The sequence below is a fragment of the Uloborus diversus genome, chromosome 9 (genome assembly GCF_026930045.1).
Source record: "Uloborus diversus isolate 005 chromosome 9, Udiv.v.3.1, whole genome shotgun sequence".
In the NCBI taxonomy this organism is placed as follows: Eukaryota; Metazoa; Arthropoda; class Arachnida; order Araneae; family Uloboridae; genus Uloborus; species Uloborus diversus.
This window is the reverse complement of record NC_072739.1, coordinates 72,289,109-72,309,702: the sequence shown is the minus strand read 5'-3', so window position 1 is coordinate 72,309,702 and position 20,594 is coordinate 72,289,109. Positions and strand designations below refer to the sequence as shown.

Sequence of the window (20,594 nt, the reverse complement as noted above, 5' to 3'; positions counted from 1 at the left end):
GGAACAGGGTACCTACAAGCAGACCGAAAGGGAGACCACCAGCCAGAGGGAGGTCTGCACCACTGAGAGAGTCACAGAGCGCAGAAGATATCTTACCCAGAGTGAAGAGCAACGGCAACTTCGATTCCAAGAACGAAGACAGGCTCAGCGTTTTCACAGGGAACAAGGACTCAATATTCGACGTCTACATTTTGTGCAACAAAACAACTCTGTGCCTTCACCTTATCTATTTAACATGCGTCAAATCATCAATGCAAGAAGGCAGCAGTACAAGCTTCCAAAAACTTATTGTTCGACACGTCTTTTCCTTCATGAACATGAAGTACAAACTCATAGTGTTGGAGATATAGACTGTGTGTGCATTGTGCTGCAAAATTGTTTCCAGGGAGTTTAGGGAAAATACTGCTACCTTGTGTTGTCACAAAGGAAAAATTCGGTTAGAACCAATTCAAGTTTGTGAAGAGCTTAAGACATTGATAGAGCTAAATGATGTCAACACTAGAAACTACCTAGACAATATTAGATAGTTCAACAATGAGTTAGATATCGCTTCAGTCAATGTGGAATCTGTCAAAACTCCTGGAAGAGGTCCATAGTGTTTCAAATTACAGTAAAACCTCGCTACAACGATATCCGATACAACGATAAATCCCTCTACAACGATAATATTTCGTGGTCCCGGTGAACTCGCATAGGAATTAATGTTATCCTCCTCTCAATATTGCGATATTCTCTACAGCAATAACCCCTGTAAAGCGATGTTTTTTAAAATTTTCAACCCCTCTTTATTACGATAATTTGGTTTTCAAGTACAGTAAAATCCTAAAAGTAACCCCTCCTATTTTCAAAAAAAAAAAAAAAAAAACTTAAAGCTAACCATTTTTTAAAAAAAAATAAAGTTTTAAGTTTTCTTTTTTGGGAAAAAAAAACATGCACACGGAGAGGGAAACTAAACATCTAAAAATGCTTGCCAAGTAAAAAAACAGAAAATGTTTTTTTTTTTTTTTTTGAGTGAGTGGCAAATGAAGATGATCCGAAAAGGTGTAGTATTTCCATCTGATTGCGTCATCACTGTCACATGATCGACAAAAACAAAGATTTGATTTTATTCACTGGTGTATTTTTCCCTAAGATGGCAGGTAGAAAGCAAATTTCATTTCAAGATAAACTCAACGTCATCAGCGATATTGATGATGGAATGAAGCAGGTTGATGCAGCTAAGAAATGGATTATCTCAATCTACAGTTGCAACGTTCCTCAAGAAGAGGAAACATATTGAAGATGCTGTGAGATCAAAATCAGTTAATCCCAAGCGAAAACGACTAAAAGTCGCGATTAATGAAAACATTGATGCTGCCGTCCTGAAGTGGTTTCAAGAGATGAGGGCAACAAATATCCCAATAAATGGACCCTTGTTATCTGCACAAGCACGGAAATATGCAGCAATGCTAGGGAACGAAACTTTTAAAGCTAGCAATGGTTGGCTAATGCGTTTTCGGGATCGCCACGGAAACACTTTCCAGGAAATTCACGGAGAGAAAAAATCTGCTCCGATGAATGAGGCAAATGCCTGGAGACAAGAGAAGATGAAAGATATTCTTCAAAAGTATGCACCAGAAGACATTTATAACGCTGATGAAGCTGGGCTGTTTTTTCAACTCCTCCCTGATAGAACATTGGCGTTTAAGGGTGAAAAGTGTCACTGCGGGAAGAAATCAAAACAAAGATTGACTGTTCTTCTGTGTGCCAATAGTACAGGAACACATAAAATTCAACCTCTTGTTATGGGCAAATCTTTGAAGCCAAGGTGCTTCAAGAATGTGAGAAGTCTTCCTGTGGAATATAAAGCCAATAAAAAGACTTGGATGACGTCTAAATTTTTTTCTGAATGGTTGCTGAAGTTAGATAAGGAAATGAAGAAGAGGAAGAAAAAAATTGCATTGTTGATTGATAATTGCTCCGCTCACACCTCAATTCCAAAACTACAATAATGCGTTGAAATTGTTTTTTTCCCGGCCAACTGCACTTCCATATTGCAGCCACTCGACATGGGCATAATTAAATGTTTTAAAGGATATTATAGGAAACGTTTGGTAGAATCGATACTTCTGTGGATTGAAAATAACGTGGAAGACCCTTTTAAAGCTGTAAATGTGAGGGACGCATGTGACTTTATTGCTGGAAGTTGGTGGGCATTAACAGAGAAAACCATTCTGAATTGTTGGAAAAAGGCCGGTTTAGGTGTCTTAGAAGATCTGATTGTGATGAAAATTCCTCAGACTGTGATATTTTATATGATCAGGAAATAGTTTTGAATCTCCAAACATCTGTGTCCCAACTCGAGGAAAAAGCGGGCAGAAAATATGGAGTGAACGTGGAGGATTATTTGACAGCGGATGACGATCTTACTGTTTTCGCAGGAGTTACTGATGAAGAAATTCTCTCTGAAATTACTGGTGAGATGGAACATAGTGGAGAAGAAGACGATGAGGAGGAAGAAGATGATGATGATGATAATACGAGTCAATCACAATCCTTATTGTCGACCCAGGAAGCACTTCAATCAGTCAAATTTCTGCGGACATTTTTTTCAAGTCTTCCATCCACAAACGAGGATCATTTTCGTGCTTTGGACTTAATGTATACCTTGTTGGTTGAGTTAACAGTCAAAAAAGCGGCCAAACAAACAAAAATATTGGATTTTTTTCAATAAAAACGGATTTGAGGTATGTTTACGAGCTTATTTTCGGAATTTATTTCAACTGATAGTAATATTTAATCATAATTAACACCTTGCCAATAAATGTATTACAAATATACTATATATAAAAACATTTACACCTAGGTAATGCATATACTATAACATTTAAATAAAAAAAACCTTATCAAAATATTATCAAAATATATAGGTCCTCGATATAACAATATATCCCTCTACAACAATATATTTCTTTGGTCCCCAAAATATCGTTATAGCGAGGTTTTACTGTACATGGTCAGGTGTATCATATGGTCGGGAACTTGCAACCTCCTATATTAACTACACCAACTTACGCTGGACTTTTTTTTTTATAGATTTCGACACTGCGTTGCAACATTGGACAGATAGTGAAATCAATCAAAATTGTCGTAGATCATTAATGGCGAAATTGCAAGCAATGCTTGATATGTATATATAATCCGTATACACAGTTATTTAAATATGTCAAAGATGTTGCACACAGTCACCGAATTTGCAGTTACAATTCACTACTAACAATGCATTCCACCATGGAAGGTCCAACGCTCCTACAGTCAGTGAAGCTGCTGCTGTCTTTATATCTAACGACGGAACACCACCAGCTAATGTGGATTTTGTTATGTATTCGAAAGGCACTCGTCAACTTACTAAAATACCTTACTTGAACCCACACTCGGATCCAATGTGCTATCCATTGCTATTTAACCACGGGGATTCTGGATGGTCTACTGGTAGGCAAAATGTTACTGTTCATACTACTGCACTCAGAACAACAACAACGCAGTTACAATATTATTGCTATCGTTTAGCAGTTCGAGACGTTTTTAGTATACTTCACGCTTCAGGAAAGTTGTTTCAACAATATGTTGTTGACAGTTATGTCAAAGTCGAAGGTTCAAGGTTAGCGCTCTTACAATCACACCAGAAAGAACTTAGAGCTGAAAATTACAAAGGTTTGATTGACTTCCTTAACAGTGATGCTTAGCAAAGAGGACAAGTTGGGAATTCCTGTTGTTCTTCCCTCAACCTACGTCGGTAGCCCTCGCAATATGCTTCAAAATTACCAAGATGCAATGGCCATTGTACCCACTTAGGAAAACCTGACCTATTCGTCACATTTACTTGTAATCCGAAATGGCCGGAAATTACATCTCAATTGAAACCATACGAACGAGTTGAACACAGACCTGATTTGGATTCCAGAGTCCCCAAGTTACAAGCTTTACTAAATGTTGATATTTTAAAGAACCATCTACTAGGTGTTATGATTGGTTTTGTTTCGGTGATGAAATTTCAAAAAAGAGGACTGCCGCATGTGCAAATTCTGCTTATTCAATCAGATGAAGTAAAATTACGTTCCGCGAAAGATGTTAACTTTTTAATATGTGCTGAAATTCCAAATAAAGAAAGTGAGCCAGAACTTTTTCAAGTTATTCAAGAATGCATGGTACATGGACCTTGCGGTGTTATCAATCGCAACAGTCCCAGAATGAAGGAAGACCAGTGTATTAAAGGTTACTCGAAATATTTTCAGGAGGAGACTAATTTGAATGTAGATGGCTATCCGATGTATATGCGACGCGATAACGGTATTACAATGGACGTGCGCTCATTTACTGTCGACAATCGCTGGATTGTTCCATACTGTAGGTTCCTAAGTAAAAAATACCATATAAGGGTAATGACGTATATAAGGGTAATGACTGTGTAGCTCTGCGATTGCAATCTGATTCTGAGGGTTAAGAACAACTCGTTGTTAACGAAGTGGACATTTATTTGAACTGTCGCTATGTCAGTCCACCAGAAGCAATGTGGCGACTACACGAACGGCGACTATTCCAGCGTTCTCATACAATCGAGCGACTCCTCGTTCCTTTGCCCGAAGAACAAATGATTTATTTTCAAGCCGGACGCGAAGCTGACGTTGACCGTGACAAAGAATCCGAACTCATGGCATTTTTTACATTGTGCACAGAAAATGTTACCGCTCGCCAATATTTGTACCACGAAATTCCTAAACATTTTGTCTGGTCAAGAGGTCAGTGGAATAGACAGAAAAACAGTAAATGCCTTGGACGGATATACACTGTCAATCCAGCCGACATCGACAGGTATTACCTCCAGGTTCTACTTTTGCACGTCAAGGGTCCACAGTCTTTTGAAGATCACCGCACATTTGATGGGATACAGTGCGATTCTTTTCGACAAGCAGCAGAAAAATTACATTTAGTCATTAATGAGGCAAAATGGAAGGAATACTTGCAAGAGGCTGTTGAGCACCAAATGCCTACCCAACTCCGATGGCTATTCGCTATCATATGCATATTCTGTGCTCCAGCAAATATACCCGAGTTATGGAGAACATTTCAAGGCGGACTGTCAGAGGATTTCCTAAGACATCACACACCTCCGAAGCACACTATCTCACACTGCTATAATTGGAAAAGTTTTTAAACAACACAACCACTCTTGCGAAAAATTAAACTTGCCGATCCCTGTTGTGGTCGTTGAACGAGATCCATCTGAAACCTACGACGTACAAGCAGAGCAAACAAGCGGGAATACGGCGTACGAAAAATTGAACGAAGACCAGAAGGCAATAGCTGATGAGGTCCTACATGCAGTACAAAATAACATTCACAGCTGTTGGTTCATTGACGGACCATGAGGCTCCGGTAAAACATTCCTCTATACAACGTTGTGCCACATCTTGAGAGGTGAAAAAAAGAACGTGTCTGCAGTTGATTGAACTGGCATTGCTGCCAATCTTCTACCTGGAGGACGCACATCACATTCCTTTTCAAACTGCCCTTGCCGATCTTGGACAACTTGCGCTCATCAATCCGACCTCACTCAAAACACAGTCAACTTCTCCGTGAGACACACCTTTTCATTTGGGGCGAAGTTTCGATGGTTCCCAAAGACGCTCTTCGCGTTGTAGAGCGACTTCCGAAGGAAATCATGAAAAACAACCTTCCTTTCGGAGGCAAAATAATTTTGTTCGGCGGTGATTTTCGTCAAGTTTTGCCCGTTCTAAGGAATGCCAGTAGAACAAGCATAGTCAAAAATTCAGTTAAATGTTCCCCCTTATGGTCTTACGTTAAAACTCGACGATTAACTCAAAATATGAGAGCTAATGATGACCCCGTCTTCACACATTGACTACTTAGTTTAGGGAATGGCATTTAAGAAATTCAAAGGGATGATGCGATAAAAATTCCCAAGCATTGTTATTGCGATTACAACAGCCTTATTGCTACCGTTTTCAATGCCGCACAAATCACTGATCAAAACGTAAGCCAATTCTATTCAACAGCCATTTTGTGTCCAAAAACCGATGATTGTACAAACATAAATGACAATGTGATTTCAAATTTTTTACCCGGAGACGAAAAAATTTATTTAAGTTCTGATTCGGTTGAAGAAGAGGAAACAACCGGCGATCAGTTGTACCCGTTAGAGTTTCTGAATTCTCTAAATCCTTCAGGTTTGCCACCTTATAAATTACTTTTAAAAAAGAATGCTATTATAATGTTAATTAGAAATCTTAACGCTAAAGATGGATTAATTAATGGTGCAAGGTTAAGTTATTAATAACTTAAGAGAATACTCGATAACTGCAAAATTCCTTGATTCTGACAAAACAGCAATCATTCCTTGAATCATACTCACTCCCTCTGATCCAACTATGCCGTTCAAACTGGTCAGGAAACAATTTCCAATAAAGGTAGCCTTTGCCGTGACAATTAATAAAGCACAAGGTCAAACGCTTACAAAGGCAGGGTTATATTTGCCACACCCCGTTTTTCCGCACGGACAATTATATGTACCTTTTTCAAGAGTAAAACAAAATAATGATATTCATGTGTGTAGTAAAGATACGTACAGCCAAAAAGTGAACGATGATCACATCATCACTTCCAACATTGTATATAAAGAGGCTTTGTAAATGTATAAATGTTATCGGTATATTTCAATACATTACTTCTGTAAATAAATTGTAACATTTATTTGTACTGAGATGTTCTACTTGTATGTCTTTTTTCTATAGTAACACCCGTTTAAATTTTCTAAACTTCTTCATAATGTCATTATTCTAAACTTTTGGAGAATTGAAGGCCGCACTTAACGATTTGAAGAGCAGTGCGGAGTTCCGCACGGGTCAACTAGTCTCTAATGATTATGCATCTAGCCAGCTCAATATCAACACATCCCTGCAAGCAGTAGCTGCGCGGGTTCACCTTCACTCGCTGTTTGCAATCTGTTCTGTATATATTCCATCTTCTTACGACTTGAGAAGCGTGGAATTGCAAACACTTGTAGAAATACTTCCTCCCCCCATACGTCATCTTGAGGGATTTCAATGGTCATAACCCTCTCTGAGGGAGTCCAAACTCCAACTGTAGAGGTTTAATAATAGAAAATTTTATTGAAGACAACGATCTATGCATCCTTATAATAACGGTGAAAACACTTATTTTCATCTTCCTACTCAGGCTTACCATGGCATCGATCTCGTATTATGCTCACCTTCTTTTCTGCCACGTTGGAATTTCCAGGTGGAGGGTGGTCTCTACACCAGTGGCCACTTTCCGATCAGGATAACCTCTACCGAACGCTGCGACCATCAGTAGCATCAGCAAGCTCGACTTCGCATTGATCGAGATGATTGGGCAGCGTTTACCCAGTTGGCAGAAATAACATCGGAAGACGTGATTGATATTGATGTAACGGTAAGCCGAGTAAGCGACATTATCGTGACGACACCGAACGTTGCTATTCCAAGAACCACTAAAAGTATGATCAAACTTCCTAAACCTTGTTGGAACTTTGATTGTCAGGAGGCTCACGAGAAACAACAAAAGGCATGAAATACATTTCGTAGTTATCCAACACGAAATCTCGTGGCACTTAAACTCGTGCTGAAGATCGGAGGATTCGACGAAAAAGGCAGCGGGACTCGTGGCAGGCCTATGTCAGCACACTCATGACGTCCACTCCTTCCTAGACAGTATGGGGTAAAATAAAAAAGATCGCTGGAAACTACAATACATCTTGTGCACCAATTCTAGAGAAAAATGGCCAAATTCTGATCATAAAGAAGTGGCTGACTGCATGGGGACTCACTTGGCAGAAGTCTCCAGTGCAAAATAACTATTGCTTAGAATTTTTAACTATCAAATCATGCAAGGAACAAAGAGTTCTAGATTTTAATTCAAACATTTTTTTATCAATACAACACAAAATTTACCGTTCACGAACAAAATATTGCTTTCCAAAAACCAAAAAAAAAAAAAAAAAAACACACATCACCAGGCCCTGACGAAATACACAACAGTATGTTAAAAAATTTAAGCATGTCTTCATTAGAAAATATTCTGAACACAGATTCCGAAAATCCTGCATCCAAGTAATAATAATTCCTATCCTTAAACTAAACAAACAACCTGATAAACCTGAGAGCTATAGACCTATAGCTCTCACAAGCTGCCTATGTGAAATAATGGAGCGGATGGTTAACGCCAGACTCATGCACATTCTGGAGTCACACCATCTGCTATCTTCATATCAAGGTGGACTCATGCTCAGCAGATGCACAATCGACAACCTTCTGCTTCTTGAAACATCAATAAGGAAAGCATTTCTTAAACGAAAACATCTTGTGAGCGTATTTTTTGACATTAAAAAGGCAGATGACCGTACCTGGAGATATGGGATCCTCAAAACCCTGCACGAGTATGGGTTGCAGGGCAACCTTCCCATCTTTCTCTGTAATTTTCCAAGAGATCGATTTTTTTCGCGTTCGTGTCAAATCTGTTCTGTCAGATACCTTCACTCAAGTAGAAGGAGTGCCCCAGGGAAGTGTACTAAGCATAACTCTATTCCTAATAGCAATCAATAGCTTAATTGATCAATTGCCCCCCTCCTCCCGCTGTAAAAGGTACCATGTTCTCTCGTTGATGATTTCTAAATTTTTCTCTTGTCATCGAACATGAGTATATCGTTGAGAGACAATTTGAAATTTCTATCAGTAAAGTATCACAATCTGCGGAGGAAAATGGCTTTACTTTCTCTGCTCAAAAAGCATTCTGTATTCATTTCTGCCGTAAAAGAGGTCTTCAACCTAATCCAAATCTTTTCCTTAACAATCAACTAATAGCTGTAAAATATCAAGGAAAATTCCTTGGCCTCACACTTGATAACAAACTTAAATTTATACCGCATAAACAAGAGTTAAAAAACGAATGTTTACTGAAATTAAATATCCTTAAAGTCTTAGCAAACACTCCTTGGGGTGCTGATACAGAGGCTCTTTTAAGAATCTACAGGACTCTGATACGCTCAAAACTTGATTTAGGATGTTAAATTTATGACTCTGCGGCAAAAACCTACCTGAAAGCTCTGGATAGAATACATAATCAGGCTCTGCGCATCTGCACAGAGCACAACCTCGCCCATCAATAGTCTTCATATTCTTGCACATGAACAGTCTCTCAACAATAGACGTCTCAAACTCTCCTTAAATGTTTACTTTAAAACAAAACCTTACACTAATCACCCTTTACACCTCCATATTTTCAATCCATATTTTGTGTTGTGATTATGCGTTTTTGTCCCTCCTTAGTTTTCATATAGTTTATTGTCAAGATATTGTTTCTTCCATTTTTTCTCAAGTAATACATTGTTTAAATGCTTTTGATGTTTCTGTGTTTTCAACGATTGTTTCTCTTAAACTATTACTGTAAGGTTTATGCCTTTCGTTTTATGTTTTTAACGAATGCTTATTTTAAACTAGTAATTGGAAGTTTTATGCTTTTAACTTCAAAAGACGTTTGCTTTAAGCATTTCCTAATATTTTACTTTTTTGACTTCATTCTTAAATGAAAAATAAGTAGTGTTAAATAAGGAATTGTTTGGCACAGCATAGCCCGCAAGGGCTCTTGCGCCACTAAAAACTAATAAACCAACCAATCAATTGAAGATGGTTGTAAGAGGTAACCAAATGGATCACCAAATTTAGCTATTATAGCCAGGGATCCAATTATCTAACAAAATAAGTAAAGGAGCCCTATAGTCATCAGAACTTATTTCAATGCTTAAGTGGCGTGAATTAGGTCAAAAATACAAAAAAATTGAATGAAATAAGCAAGGAAGTGTGGGAGCACAGCTCCCATAACAATTAAGCCCTGATCACCAGGAGAAGTTACTTACATAACGAAGTCAGGCAGTCACCAAAGGCTCTGCTATAATTACGCACCGACTCATTCAAAAAGACGAATTGACTGAGTCATCAAAAGCGGTTTAGTCGGTAAGATTTTAGTTGTTTCTGATAAAAGTACACCATTTATTGTAGCTATTAGGCATTAATATGATCAGAATTAATAAGGGTACTTTCAAAAAAATCATAAAACATTTTCTGGGAAAAAACACGGGATGCGTGTATATCCACTTGTTAAGCATTAAAAGGGGTTTAAATGAGCCAATTTTTAGATTTTTAAAAAGTGGGTTTTTTAAGTAATCTCACTTCAAAAATCGTTGATTTGTGAAAAATTTCAAATTTTATTTCCAAGGTTGTATGCATCTAAGAATTATAATAAAATATACTATGTCCACTGAAACCATCGCCAACTTGTTCAGCTACCTGTGAGAGGTCGCTGAAGTCTCTTCCTCCACCACTCCAAACTCCTCGGGGGAGTCGGAAAAACCATATGTTTAGACGAAACGTTCCTTACAATTAAAAAATATGGTCGAGGAAGAATTCCACCTAATATGACTCAGGTCGTGCTAGGGATCTTTTGCAAGTATGTGTTTTAGATGTTTCGATCATTTTATGTGGTGTGCACGTTTTGCTTATTCGTGTTTTCGTTTCTCCTTATCTTTCTGGGGATGATAAAGAAGGAATATAATAAACGGAAAGAGTAAGAGAGATTTGTCGCCTCTCATTAAAAAGGACTGCCACTCAGATACCAGCTACGGATGTACTGATGAGGCGAAGCAGTATTTTAACGTTAAAAATATGTTTACCGATGCGGTTCACAAAAAAAAAAAAAAAACGAACCATAGCAAGGATAAGTTTGTAGATAAGAATGATGCAACAAATACGATCAATCCTCTAGAAAATGAAAACCGGAACCTGAAAACAACCCTGAAGTCGCGAAGGTCGATGCCAATGCTTTGCCAGTATATGGCACTGCAGTATTATCGGCGTTTCCTTCTTCAGGGTTTGACAAGCAGTGGTGCTCGACTTGATCGATTCCTCACGGACATCGCTGCTGTCTATCCTGGATATGGCAAACAAGGGTTGGAAATGCCGTACATTGATTCCCCAACTGCTGAGTCTGAAGGAATTGAGCATTGAATGGCGAAGTATAGAGTTCAGATAGATCCTGGTACAGAAGATTTGGAGGGAGTTATTCTCTTTGTTTTAAGAAGCTGATAATGATCCATGCCAAATTTGAAATATTTTTTCTCCAAAAATATTGGTGATTTTTTTTTTTTTTTTTCATTTTATTATTAGCACAAATACGTATGACCTGCTGCGATGTAAATAGTGTAAATAATGTTTTTTGTTTAAAAAAATGTAACTTTTTAAACTTCAAACTAAAAAAAAATAGCTTAAATGTGAAGATGTCTTGTTGAATATTTAATTCATACATTATCTTCGATTTAATGAACTGAATCGACTTTTTTTAGTCTTAGGAAAATGACTGTGTGGTTAGAAAATAAGTGCTTAGATTGCATTGAAATTCATTATTATCTTGTTTTCTTTCTATTGCATAAATCTTGTTGAGCCTTTAAAATCTTTTCAAGTTTTGCTAAATAAAACCCTACGTTTTTCCCTTTGTTTACATTTCGGAAAGGAAAAATTATCCTCGCGCATGCAATAGTGCCAATGATTTGACGCCAATAGAAAACGATAGCCCGATTCCCCATTATCGAAATATCCTCTGTATGTTTTTCAAGACGACAAAATTTAAAAACTTTTGCCATCCAAACATAAACAAGAATTTAGAGACTATCTTCAAGTCCATGAGATTTGAAAGTTGAATGTTTTACACTACAAATAAGAATCCATACATAAGGACTACTTCGGCACTTTTCCGCTACAGGTACGTGATGAGGCGTATTTTTAATCTTTTGGTGATTATATTTCATTGCCGCAGTTACTTGTTTGGCAATATCATGCGCTATTTTTTTTTTTTTTTTTTTTTTTAATGAACTTTTAGGCAAAATAAGATGTTGAACAAAACTAAGAGTTCCATTAAAATAAAAATTAATTCGCCAAATAATTCAAATATAAGCCATTAAAATGTAAAATATTCCGCCATGTATAAGAAACGAAGTGAAAAGCTCGATCGAAGTTACCGGGCAGTTAAAGCATTGGTTTAACTCGACGTTAAATCCATTGAGAAGGAATAGATGGAGAGAGTGCAACCCTACTATCCCGATAAGGCAACAGTACCATGTGACTTGGGGAGCAATTTGGAGTTGACCGTAACCGCTGAAGAAGTTTTCATTAGGTGAAGTTATGCATGATAACAACCTTTAACTGTAGAAGGAAAAAATTAGATTTATGGTAACAGTGCAGTATTCTAGCATTGTAAACTGTGTGGAAAAGCCACACCAGGAGGTCCAGTAACTTTTCTCTAGCATGTACGAATGTTTATTACTTCTAAATAAAGAAGAAATAACATTTATATGCATTCGACGAGTACATATTCCACAGTTGCCTATAATTCTTTAATTTTTGTACTAATTTTACCTATAAAAGTTATAAAACATTGTATATCTTGAGTGCAAATAACATGTTAGTTCCATAAAAGCACTTTTTACTTAACTGGTAATTGTTTTAACGGCTCTTAAGCATTTTGTGTACATTTGCTTTGTTGGCGAGTATCTTCTCGCCAAGCTCTTGCGAACAGCAGATGAGCAAGAATAAAGATTTGCTATTTTTATGTTTCAATTTAAATACTAGTATGCCTGTGTATGAAACCATTTCAAAACATTGATTACAATACATATCAATCCATAAATTTTCAGTCAATAACAGAACACTTTAAACTATTTGTACATGCCCGTCATTTCAGGGAATAAACATCAAAATACATGAAAAATGCAGTTACATTATATTTTAAAATCCGGAAAGAAGTGGGGAGAGGGAGTTTGAATGATTGGCCTGTATTTGTAACCGTTATATATTTATTTATTTATTATTATGCGGTAAAGGAGTTGGAGCCAGAGTTGCTCTGATTTGTAGCCCCGACTTCATAATAAGCGTCGTCTGAAAAATATTTAATGCCAAAAGAGCGATTGCGTGCCAAAACGCGACAACTTCCCAGCCAAACAAGTCACCTGACCTGGGAAACATCGGGTCCCAAGCTTATTTCACTGAGACATTTGCTATTCGCAACTCCAGCGCTCGAATACGCTACCTGCGGTGATTTACAAAACTGCCGGAAAAACTAAAACATTGCCACATTGCGTTCCACGTAAGTCTGTTGACTTAAATATAGGCAGTTTGTTCTGAGTCTTTATTAACGCAATCGATGTGTCTTGGATTGCTTTCAGCAACAGAAAGTGTTCGAGCTCCTCAAAATAATGTTAGTTTTCATTATTTCCCTCTAAAAAGTGATTTGATTGAGAAATGGTGAAAGCGCGTTAACACCAGAAAACTCTGGATTAACAAACTTGGATAACGTTATACCAGGTAAAAATTTTATTGTTTTGTGTGAATTTGTAAGAATATGGTTTTTTTTTTAAATCTTAAATTAATTTAACAAACCATATTTTACAGCAGCATTTAGTTGGAATAGACAGTATGCAAAATTTTTTCGTGAATATATTATCGCAGAACGAAATGAAAAATGTTTAACCGAGAAAGAATTTATTTTGTTGCTTTTATTCTCAGCTGAAAGGTTTCGCCAAATTTGTTTAGGGTTATAGTTTTAGTATTGTGCGAGCTAAGTATCCTTGACGAGATTTCGCGTTTTTAGTTAAACCATTTTTAATTTTTATCATGAGTGGAATAAAATGGTGGTAAGATTACAGAATTCGATAAGTAAAAAGAAATAATGGTCAATCAACTAAAAAGAAAACTACCACCATATATCCGTGAGAATTTTGTTGATGATTCGCATAACATGACACAATTAAATCGCAGCTCAGAAATTAGAAAAATCGAAACAGAAAAATTTTAAATTAACCGATTCGGGAATTCGAGAGAAATAACTCAGCTACAAATGCAAAACAATAAGCGCTAGCCAAGCAAGGCAAGAAAGTATCATCTTCTTTTGACAATAATTCGTAATGTCATATATTTAAATTTTCTAGCATTAATTGTTATTCTTGTCAGGCTACAATTATTATTTAGTTTTATCAAGAATTGATAAATATCGAATTCAACATCGTGGAAATAGCTGCTTAGAACTACGAACTACGTAGTTTGCATTTTTCTTTGACGTTTAGTAATGCTTCTTGAATTCTCATTTCTTTCTACGTGGGCCAGAATATCCACAAGACTTTGAAAATTAATTTAAAAAGAATAAAGCGAAAAAATCATGCATACGAACAAAATTTACTAGACTTATTACCATTTTCTTCGTTACCACATGCGTTTGTTTTAGTTTTTTCGTTCGCCATTAGTCAGTGACTGCAGTGCCCCCTATAGTTCGTTGGAGTTGCGAATGGCTCCCTCCATTAGTATTCCTTCTTAGTGGTTAAATCCCGGTTATCACAAATTTGCCATTTCAACTGCACTTGAGCGCGGACTTTGCCGATTTCAAAAATCTTGCTAAAATTAATTAAAAACTTTTTAAATTTGTTAATAAATATGAGATGGCAACAGATAAAAATTAGAAACACAAAGGTTTTTCTGATTTAGTTTTTAGGCCTCGGTAAAGATTGAGTTTTGGGTCTTAATTATTAATGGATTCGGAGTCTGATTTTTCTATTAAACAAAGGCCCTTTTTCAGGGCCAGATTTTTAACCTCAGAAGAGCGTACTAGAATTGCAGCATCACTTCTAATACAAAGCCGAACCCTCAACCTAAATAAAAATGTGTAATACTAAGCTGTTTACGCCTGACGCAAAATATCCGCGAAGAACAAATATCTGTACTCATATTCCAATCATTTTTGAAGTACACAACGTGTTTTACATTTATGTTAAATTGTGATACCGGCACGGCTTTGCCCGTAATAGAAAAATCAAAAGGTCTTTTGGTTCGCCTGTATATTTACAAATAATGTGTGGTGAATTTTCTCGCCAGTTGGCTTGTACCCATCTTACGGTTCCACGTTATGATAATTTCGTATCTCGCCAATTGGCTTGTGCCCATGTTACGGTTCCACGTTATGATGATTTCGTAATTTACTCGTCCATCTTATGATATTTTTTTTCTTAAAATTGGAATAGAAAAAGAACCACATCGAATTTTCGAAAAATCGCTTCGAGGTGCACACCCCCATGCTACATACTAACTTTGTGCCAAATTTCATGAAAATCGGCCGAACGGTCTAGGCGCTATGCGCTTCACAGACATCCTACAGACATCCATACTTCCAGACATCCTCCGAACAGAGAGACTTTCAGCTTTATTATTAGTAAAGAAGATAAAGATTCTTTCCCATTTTATTAAATTTCTGTGAAAAATGGGCTTAAAATTGGAATAGAAAAAGAACAAAATCGAATTTTCGAAAAATCGCTTCGAGGTGCACACCCCCATGCTACATACTAACTTTGTGCCAAATTTCATGAAAATCGACCAAATGGTCTAGACGCTATGCGCGTCACAGACATCCAGACATCCCCCGGACAGAGAAACTTTCAGCTTTATTATTAGTAAAGAAGATAAATATTAGCTAACCAATAAATATTGAAGTGTCATTTTTCTCTTTACATTATAAAGATTATCAGTTAGTCATATCAGTAGTTTTTATATAATGTATCGCGAAGTCGCTGTAAAAATATTCTAATCGCATTCATTAATTTGATGGGACTCCAGCTCAGCCTAAACAAGCAACACGAAATCTTACAACGAAATCGAACAACACGAAGTCCGCGCGCAAGAGCAGTTGAAATGGCAAATTTGTGATAACCGAGATTAAACGTTTAGTTTGGTTTACCCTACTTTTCGCTGACATTTAAAATTTCCTCCTCCCTTAAATATACCAGTAGGTAAGGGTTAAACTGAAGAACAGGGGAAGGAAATTTGTCGGAGAAAAGTAGGGGACATTAAAACATTAAAATATTGAATACGACGGAAATATAAGTTCGTTGCTTGAGGCACCTGGGGCACTGCCCCTTATCCTCTGATGTGATATGTTGATATTTCCCTGATTGGGGACTTGGCTTTATTTTGACGCAGAAGATGATTGCGTGGATGTACGAGGGATGTGGCTTTCTCTAATGGGAGTACCGTAATGGTTAGCCAAGGGCTCTTCAAAGTAAATTTTAGAAGTTTTTTTTTTTTTGTTTTTTTCAAAATAAGTTCAAGATTCCCCCCCCCCCCTCCTTTCCTACATATTTTAAGTTTTATCCTTTTTTTCCTTGGGGGGATATCTAAGTTATTTGAATGAATAAAAATAATAAAACCATTTAAATACAGTGGCTCCCAAAAGTGTTCGTACACCTTGAAATTTTGTAGTAAAACCAAAATAACGCGAAACCGAATTCGAATATGAAGTCCAATTTTTTTTTTCACATCACTATGCCATTCTAAATAATACGCAGTAGTTTTTTTTTTTCAAAATATTGCCTGATTTTATTTTTGAAATTTGTCAAAAAACGAAGAGACAATGAAATAATACGTCACAAAAGTCATCGTACACTCAAATATTTTCGAATAAATTCATGATTAAAATTATCATATTTCTTTTTTTTTATTTATATTTTTGCATTGTGTTGACCCTTAAAAGTCATTTGGCTTTAATATTTTGTTTATTTATTCCTTAATATTGTGCTTATTACTTTAAAATGTCTGGTATTCGTAAAAAACCACAAACACCATTCGTAAGTTGAATTTTTTCCTCACAGTAGCGGTAAATTGGTTTGAAATGTCTCTAAACTAGTTAATTTATTTAATTCTGTAGTAAAGTGCTTGATAAAATGCTTTAAAGAAAGTAATCGTATCGAAAACAAGGTAAGAAAAGGTCAGCCGGCAAAGTTAACAGAGCATGATCGGAGACTTACCATTAAAAAATTTAAGAAAAATACACCTTTGAGTGCTGTAAAAGTTTCTGCAGAATTTAATGAAAATTTTTCCGTCAAATTTTCAGCAAAAATTATTTGCCAAGTTCTCTGATAAGCTGAATTAAATGGGACTTCTTCCCGCAAAAAAATTCTTGTTCGTGCGAAAAACAGAAAGCTTACGTTTTCCGTCGCAAAATCAATGATAAATAAGCTCAAAACGTTTTGGAATAACGTCTTACATGCAGATGGAAACAAATTCAACATTTTTGGTTGAATTATTGTATAATTGTAAATCGAAGAAAATATGAAGAACTTAATCTTAAGAACTTAGTTGGACCAGTTAATCAGGACGGTGAAAGTGTTCTTGTGTGAGGGTGCATACCAGCATCAGGACTTGGTAGTTTGCAATTGTTTGATGAAATAATAAATTATGCTGTTCATTGAAATATTTTAAAAAACAATTTTAAACTATTGGCCCAAAATTTGGTTATCGGAAACAACTTGATTTTTTATCAAGATAGCGATAAGAAACACATGGTTTTCAACGTTTGCGTCTGGAGCCTCAAAAATTGTCCTTAAGCTTAAAAATATCTCCTCAATCGCCAGATTTAAACTTAATGTAATGTACTTAGAGAAATCTGAAGGCTAGATTACGAAAATTCAGCATTGAAACGAAAAGCGAACTAGAAACAGTAAGACTCGAAGTGCGGTTGAACACTTACTCAAAAACTGCGGGAAAAAAAAAAAAAAACAATAAAATATATTCCCCGACGTTTAAAAGCTGTTGTTGATACCGCATGATATTCTATTAAATAATAACTTAATAAAAAGGTTAGAATATTCAATAATATATAGACATTTTTTGAAGTGTACGAAGACTTTTGTGAGATAAAATTTCCGGCTCTTTTTGGTTTTTTATTTTTTAGAAATTTCATTTTAATATGTTAATAAAAATTTTCATGTAGCTTTGTTAAAAGTAGATCATAGATCTTGTAATTAAATCCCTATTCCGAAATATTAATTTTAACCAATGGATAAGGGCCTATTTCATTGAAAGTCGCAGGTGTACGAACACTTTTGGGAGCCACTGTAAATCGAAATCAACTGAAATAGAATTGATTGCCAAATTGTTAACTAGTCACCAACAAATTCACTTTAAATATTGTCCTTTATTATCTCAAAGCAATATTCTTTCACAGCAGAGAGGACGCATGGGTTCAGGTAAAATTTAAAAGATCGACTACTCGTTAAGCGAATAGATTATTTCACTGGTGAGAAGATAACATGACGTAAGATTAAGCTTGTCATTATTGTTCCTTAGAAACATAAAATATAAGGTTTTAATTGAATATTTATGGTATAAGTTTCTGGAACTCCAAAATATTTTTAATTTTTTGTATGGAAATGAAGTTTTTAACGTACCGTTAATAATTTACTGAGGAACTATTTCCTTGCGGCGGAACCTTACTAGTCTAGACGTATAATAGATACACTGCTAATGCCAGTGCCAAACGTAAATGACAGCAGAATTGGTATAAAGAACATCAAGAAAGGGAAATGAAATAAACAGAAATTAGATTACGCAGAAAATCCCTGAACCGAAATATATGGTTAGGCGAATTAAATACAATTGTTGTTGTTGTCTTGTGCCAGCTAGGCTGACAATTTGAGGTGCGCTGCTTCACTTTTCCAACTGAACCGTAATTTGGTGTGAAGTCCGACTTCCACAGTACACACATGCCATAAGAAACCGTTTATAGGGGAGGCAACCATTCGAAGCGTAACAACACATTCCCTCAAAGAAAGCACAGGAGAGAGAAAGTACATTCATGCCTGAGCCGGGATTCGAACCCGAGACCTTCTTATCGCAGTTCGACTCCTCTGACCACTAGAGAAGGCTGGCGGCATTAAATACAGCAACCACCACTTATAAAATTACTGGATTATAAAATCAGCCGCTTTGTAAAATCAATTCTGGAAAGAAAGAATCATTACAATATCAAAACATGTTAAAACCATCCTTTAATAAAATCGTTATCGCCATTTTATTGAATCAAGTATTTGGAAAGTATTTGATAAAAATTTAAAAAGATAGTTATAATAATGTTAAAATTTGCAACAGACATTACAAAGTTATGTCGCGCCAAAAAGTGAAGGAATCGGTTTCGGAAGATGAGGAAATTGAAGTGCCAAATTTGCCCTCTTCAATAGATGTGAGAAAACGCTTGATGCCATACAATTCACTTTAAGACTAAAAGAAAGCAATAATAAAACTTTCAATCTTTTAGGAACTTTCAAACAATGTTGAATGAATCTATACTTTCAAATTCTGTTAAACAAAAATAACCCAATATTTTATCAATCCAGAAAATGGGGCTTTGAAATCATTATTAGCAGTCCTCACTACCCAAAATCAAATGGATTTGCAGAAAAAATGGCAAGAGTAGCTAAAAATATTATTCGTAAATCTGGAGCAGGTAACATTCAAGAATCTCTGTTAGAGCACAGAAATACTCCAATCACTTGAACAAACACATCACCCGCTCAGCTATTACTGAGTCGATGTCTTCGTACTGAATTGCCAACAAAACTCTCCTTCTTGAAGCCGAAAATAGCAACAAATTTCAAAGAGAAATTTGAAGTTATAAGAAAGAAAACGCAGTACTATTACAATATGAATGCTAGGCACAAACCAGGCTTTGCTGAAGGAGAAAATGTTCTTATAAGAGTGGGTAGTCACTGGGAAAAGGCACAGATTCTAAAAAAAACATTGTTCACCTAGGTCATATTTAGTTAAGACAGAAAATGGTAGAATACTCAGAAGGAATTCTTTTCATTTTAGAAAATGTAAAAATTCAATGCAAACTTCTTATGACCCCAACTCTGACAGTATTAGTGTTCCGTCTGACTTAAATCCTCCAAACACAATAATTAATCAGAATAGACAAAATGTAGCTCAAGGACCAATTAATAATATGAACTATGTTACTCGTAGTGGGAGGGTAGTCAGGTGACCTTCCTACTTGAGGGACTATGTCTGATCTGAAAAGGGATGTGTAACATATTATTGAAGTTATGAATGGCATCAGTTGGGAGTTGTCAAATCTTAGGAACAAAGATATTCGTGATGATTATTCATTTATATTTTAGTTGTTAATATGGATGCCGAAATTGGATTCAGTTTAAATAAAATTAATATTTGAAATGTTATTACTTTATATAAGAAAACATAACAAAACCATCTATATTTACGACGTACATAATGAACTTGCTAAAACTAAACTAAAATCTTTGTTCCATCAATTTTGTAAGAAAAACTCGTCTGTTTCCAAATGTAGAGATAAAAGGTTAAACAAACGGCCAAGGCCTTACACGATTTCTAATACATTAAGTGTTTACAGTCCATTTTCTACATTCTACCACCTTGAGTTGGGAGACTTTTCAACTCAATAGACATGTTACAAATTAAGTTTTTCTGGTCTTTTGATGTCTCTTTCGAACCGAGTTTTCACAGTTCGTGGAATATACTCGATAGGGCTCACCGTTCGTCCTTGGGATACTTCAAAACGAAGTACTGGCATTTTTTTGCACTTTAGCTTGAATATCCCCAGCTATTTCATTCGTAATCTCAAGTGGAAACAACCGTTGAATCGGCCTCAATATT

General features: G+C 36.1%; 1 protein-coding gene across 1 annotated transcript; it reads left to right on the top strand.

The window, feature by feature from the left end:
* Positions 1–1,132: 1,132 nt before the first annotated feature.
* Positions 1,133–1,731, top strand: LOC129229530 (tigger transposable element-derived protein 6-like). The gene is given in 3 exon segments (XM_054863852.1): positions 1,133–1,227; positions 1,229–1,649; positions 1,651–1,731. Coding segments are annotated over 3 exon segments (597 nt in total).
* The last annotated feature ends 18,863 nt before the right edge of the window (positions 1,732–20,594 follow it).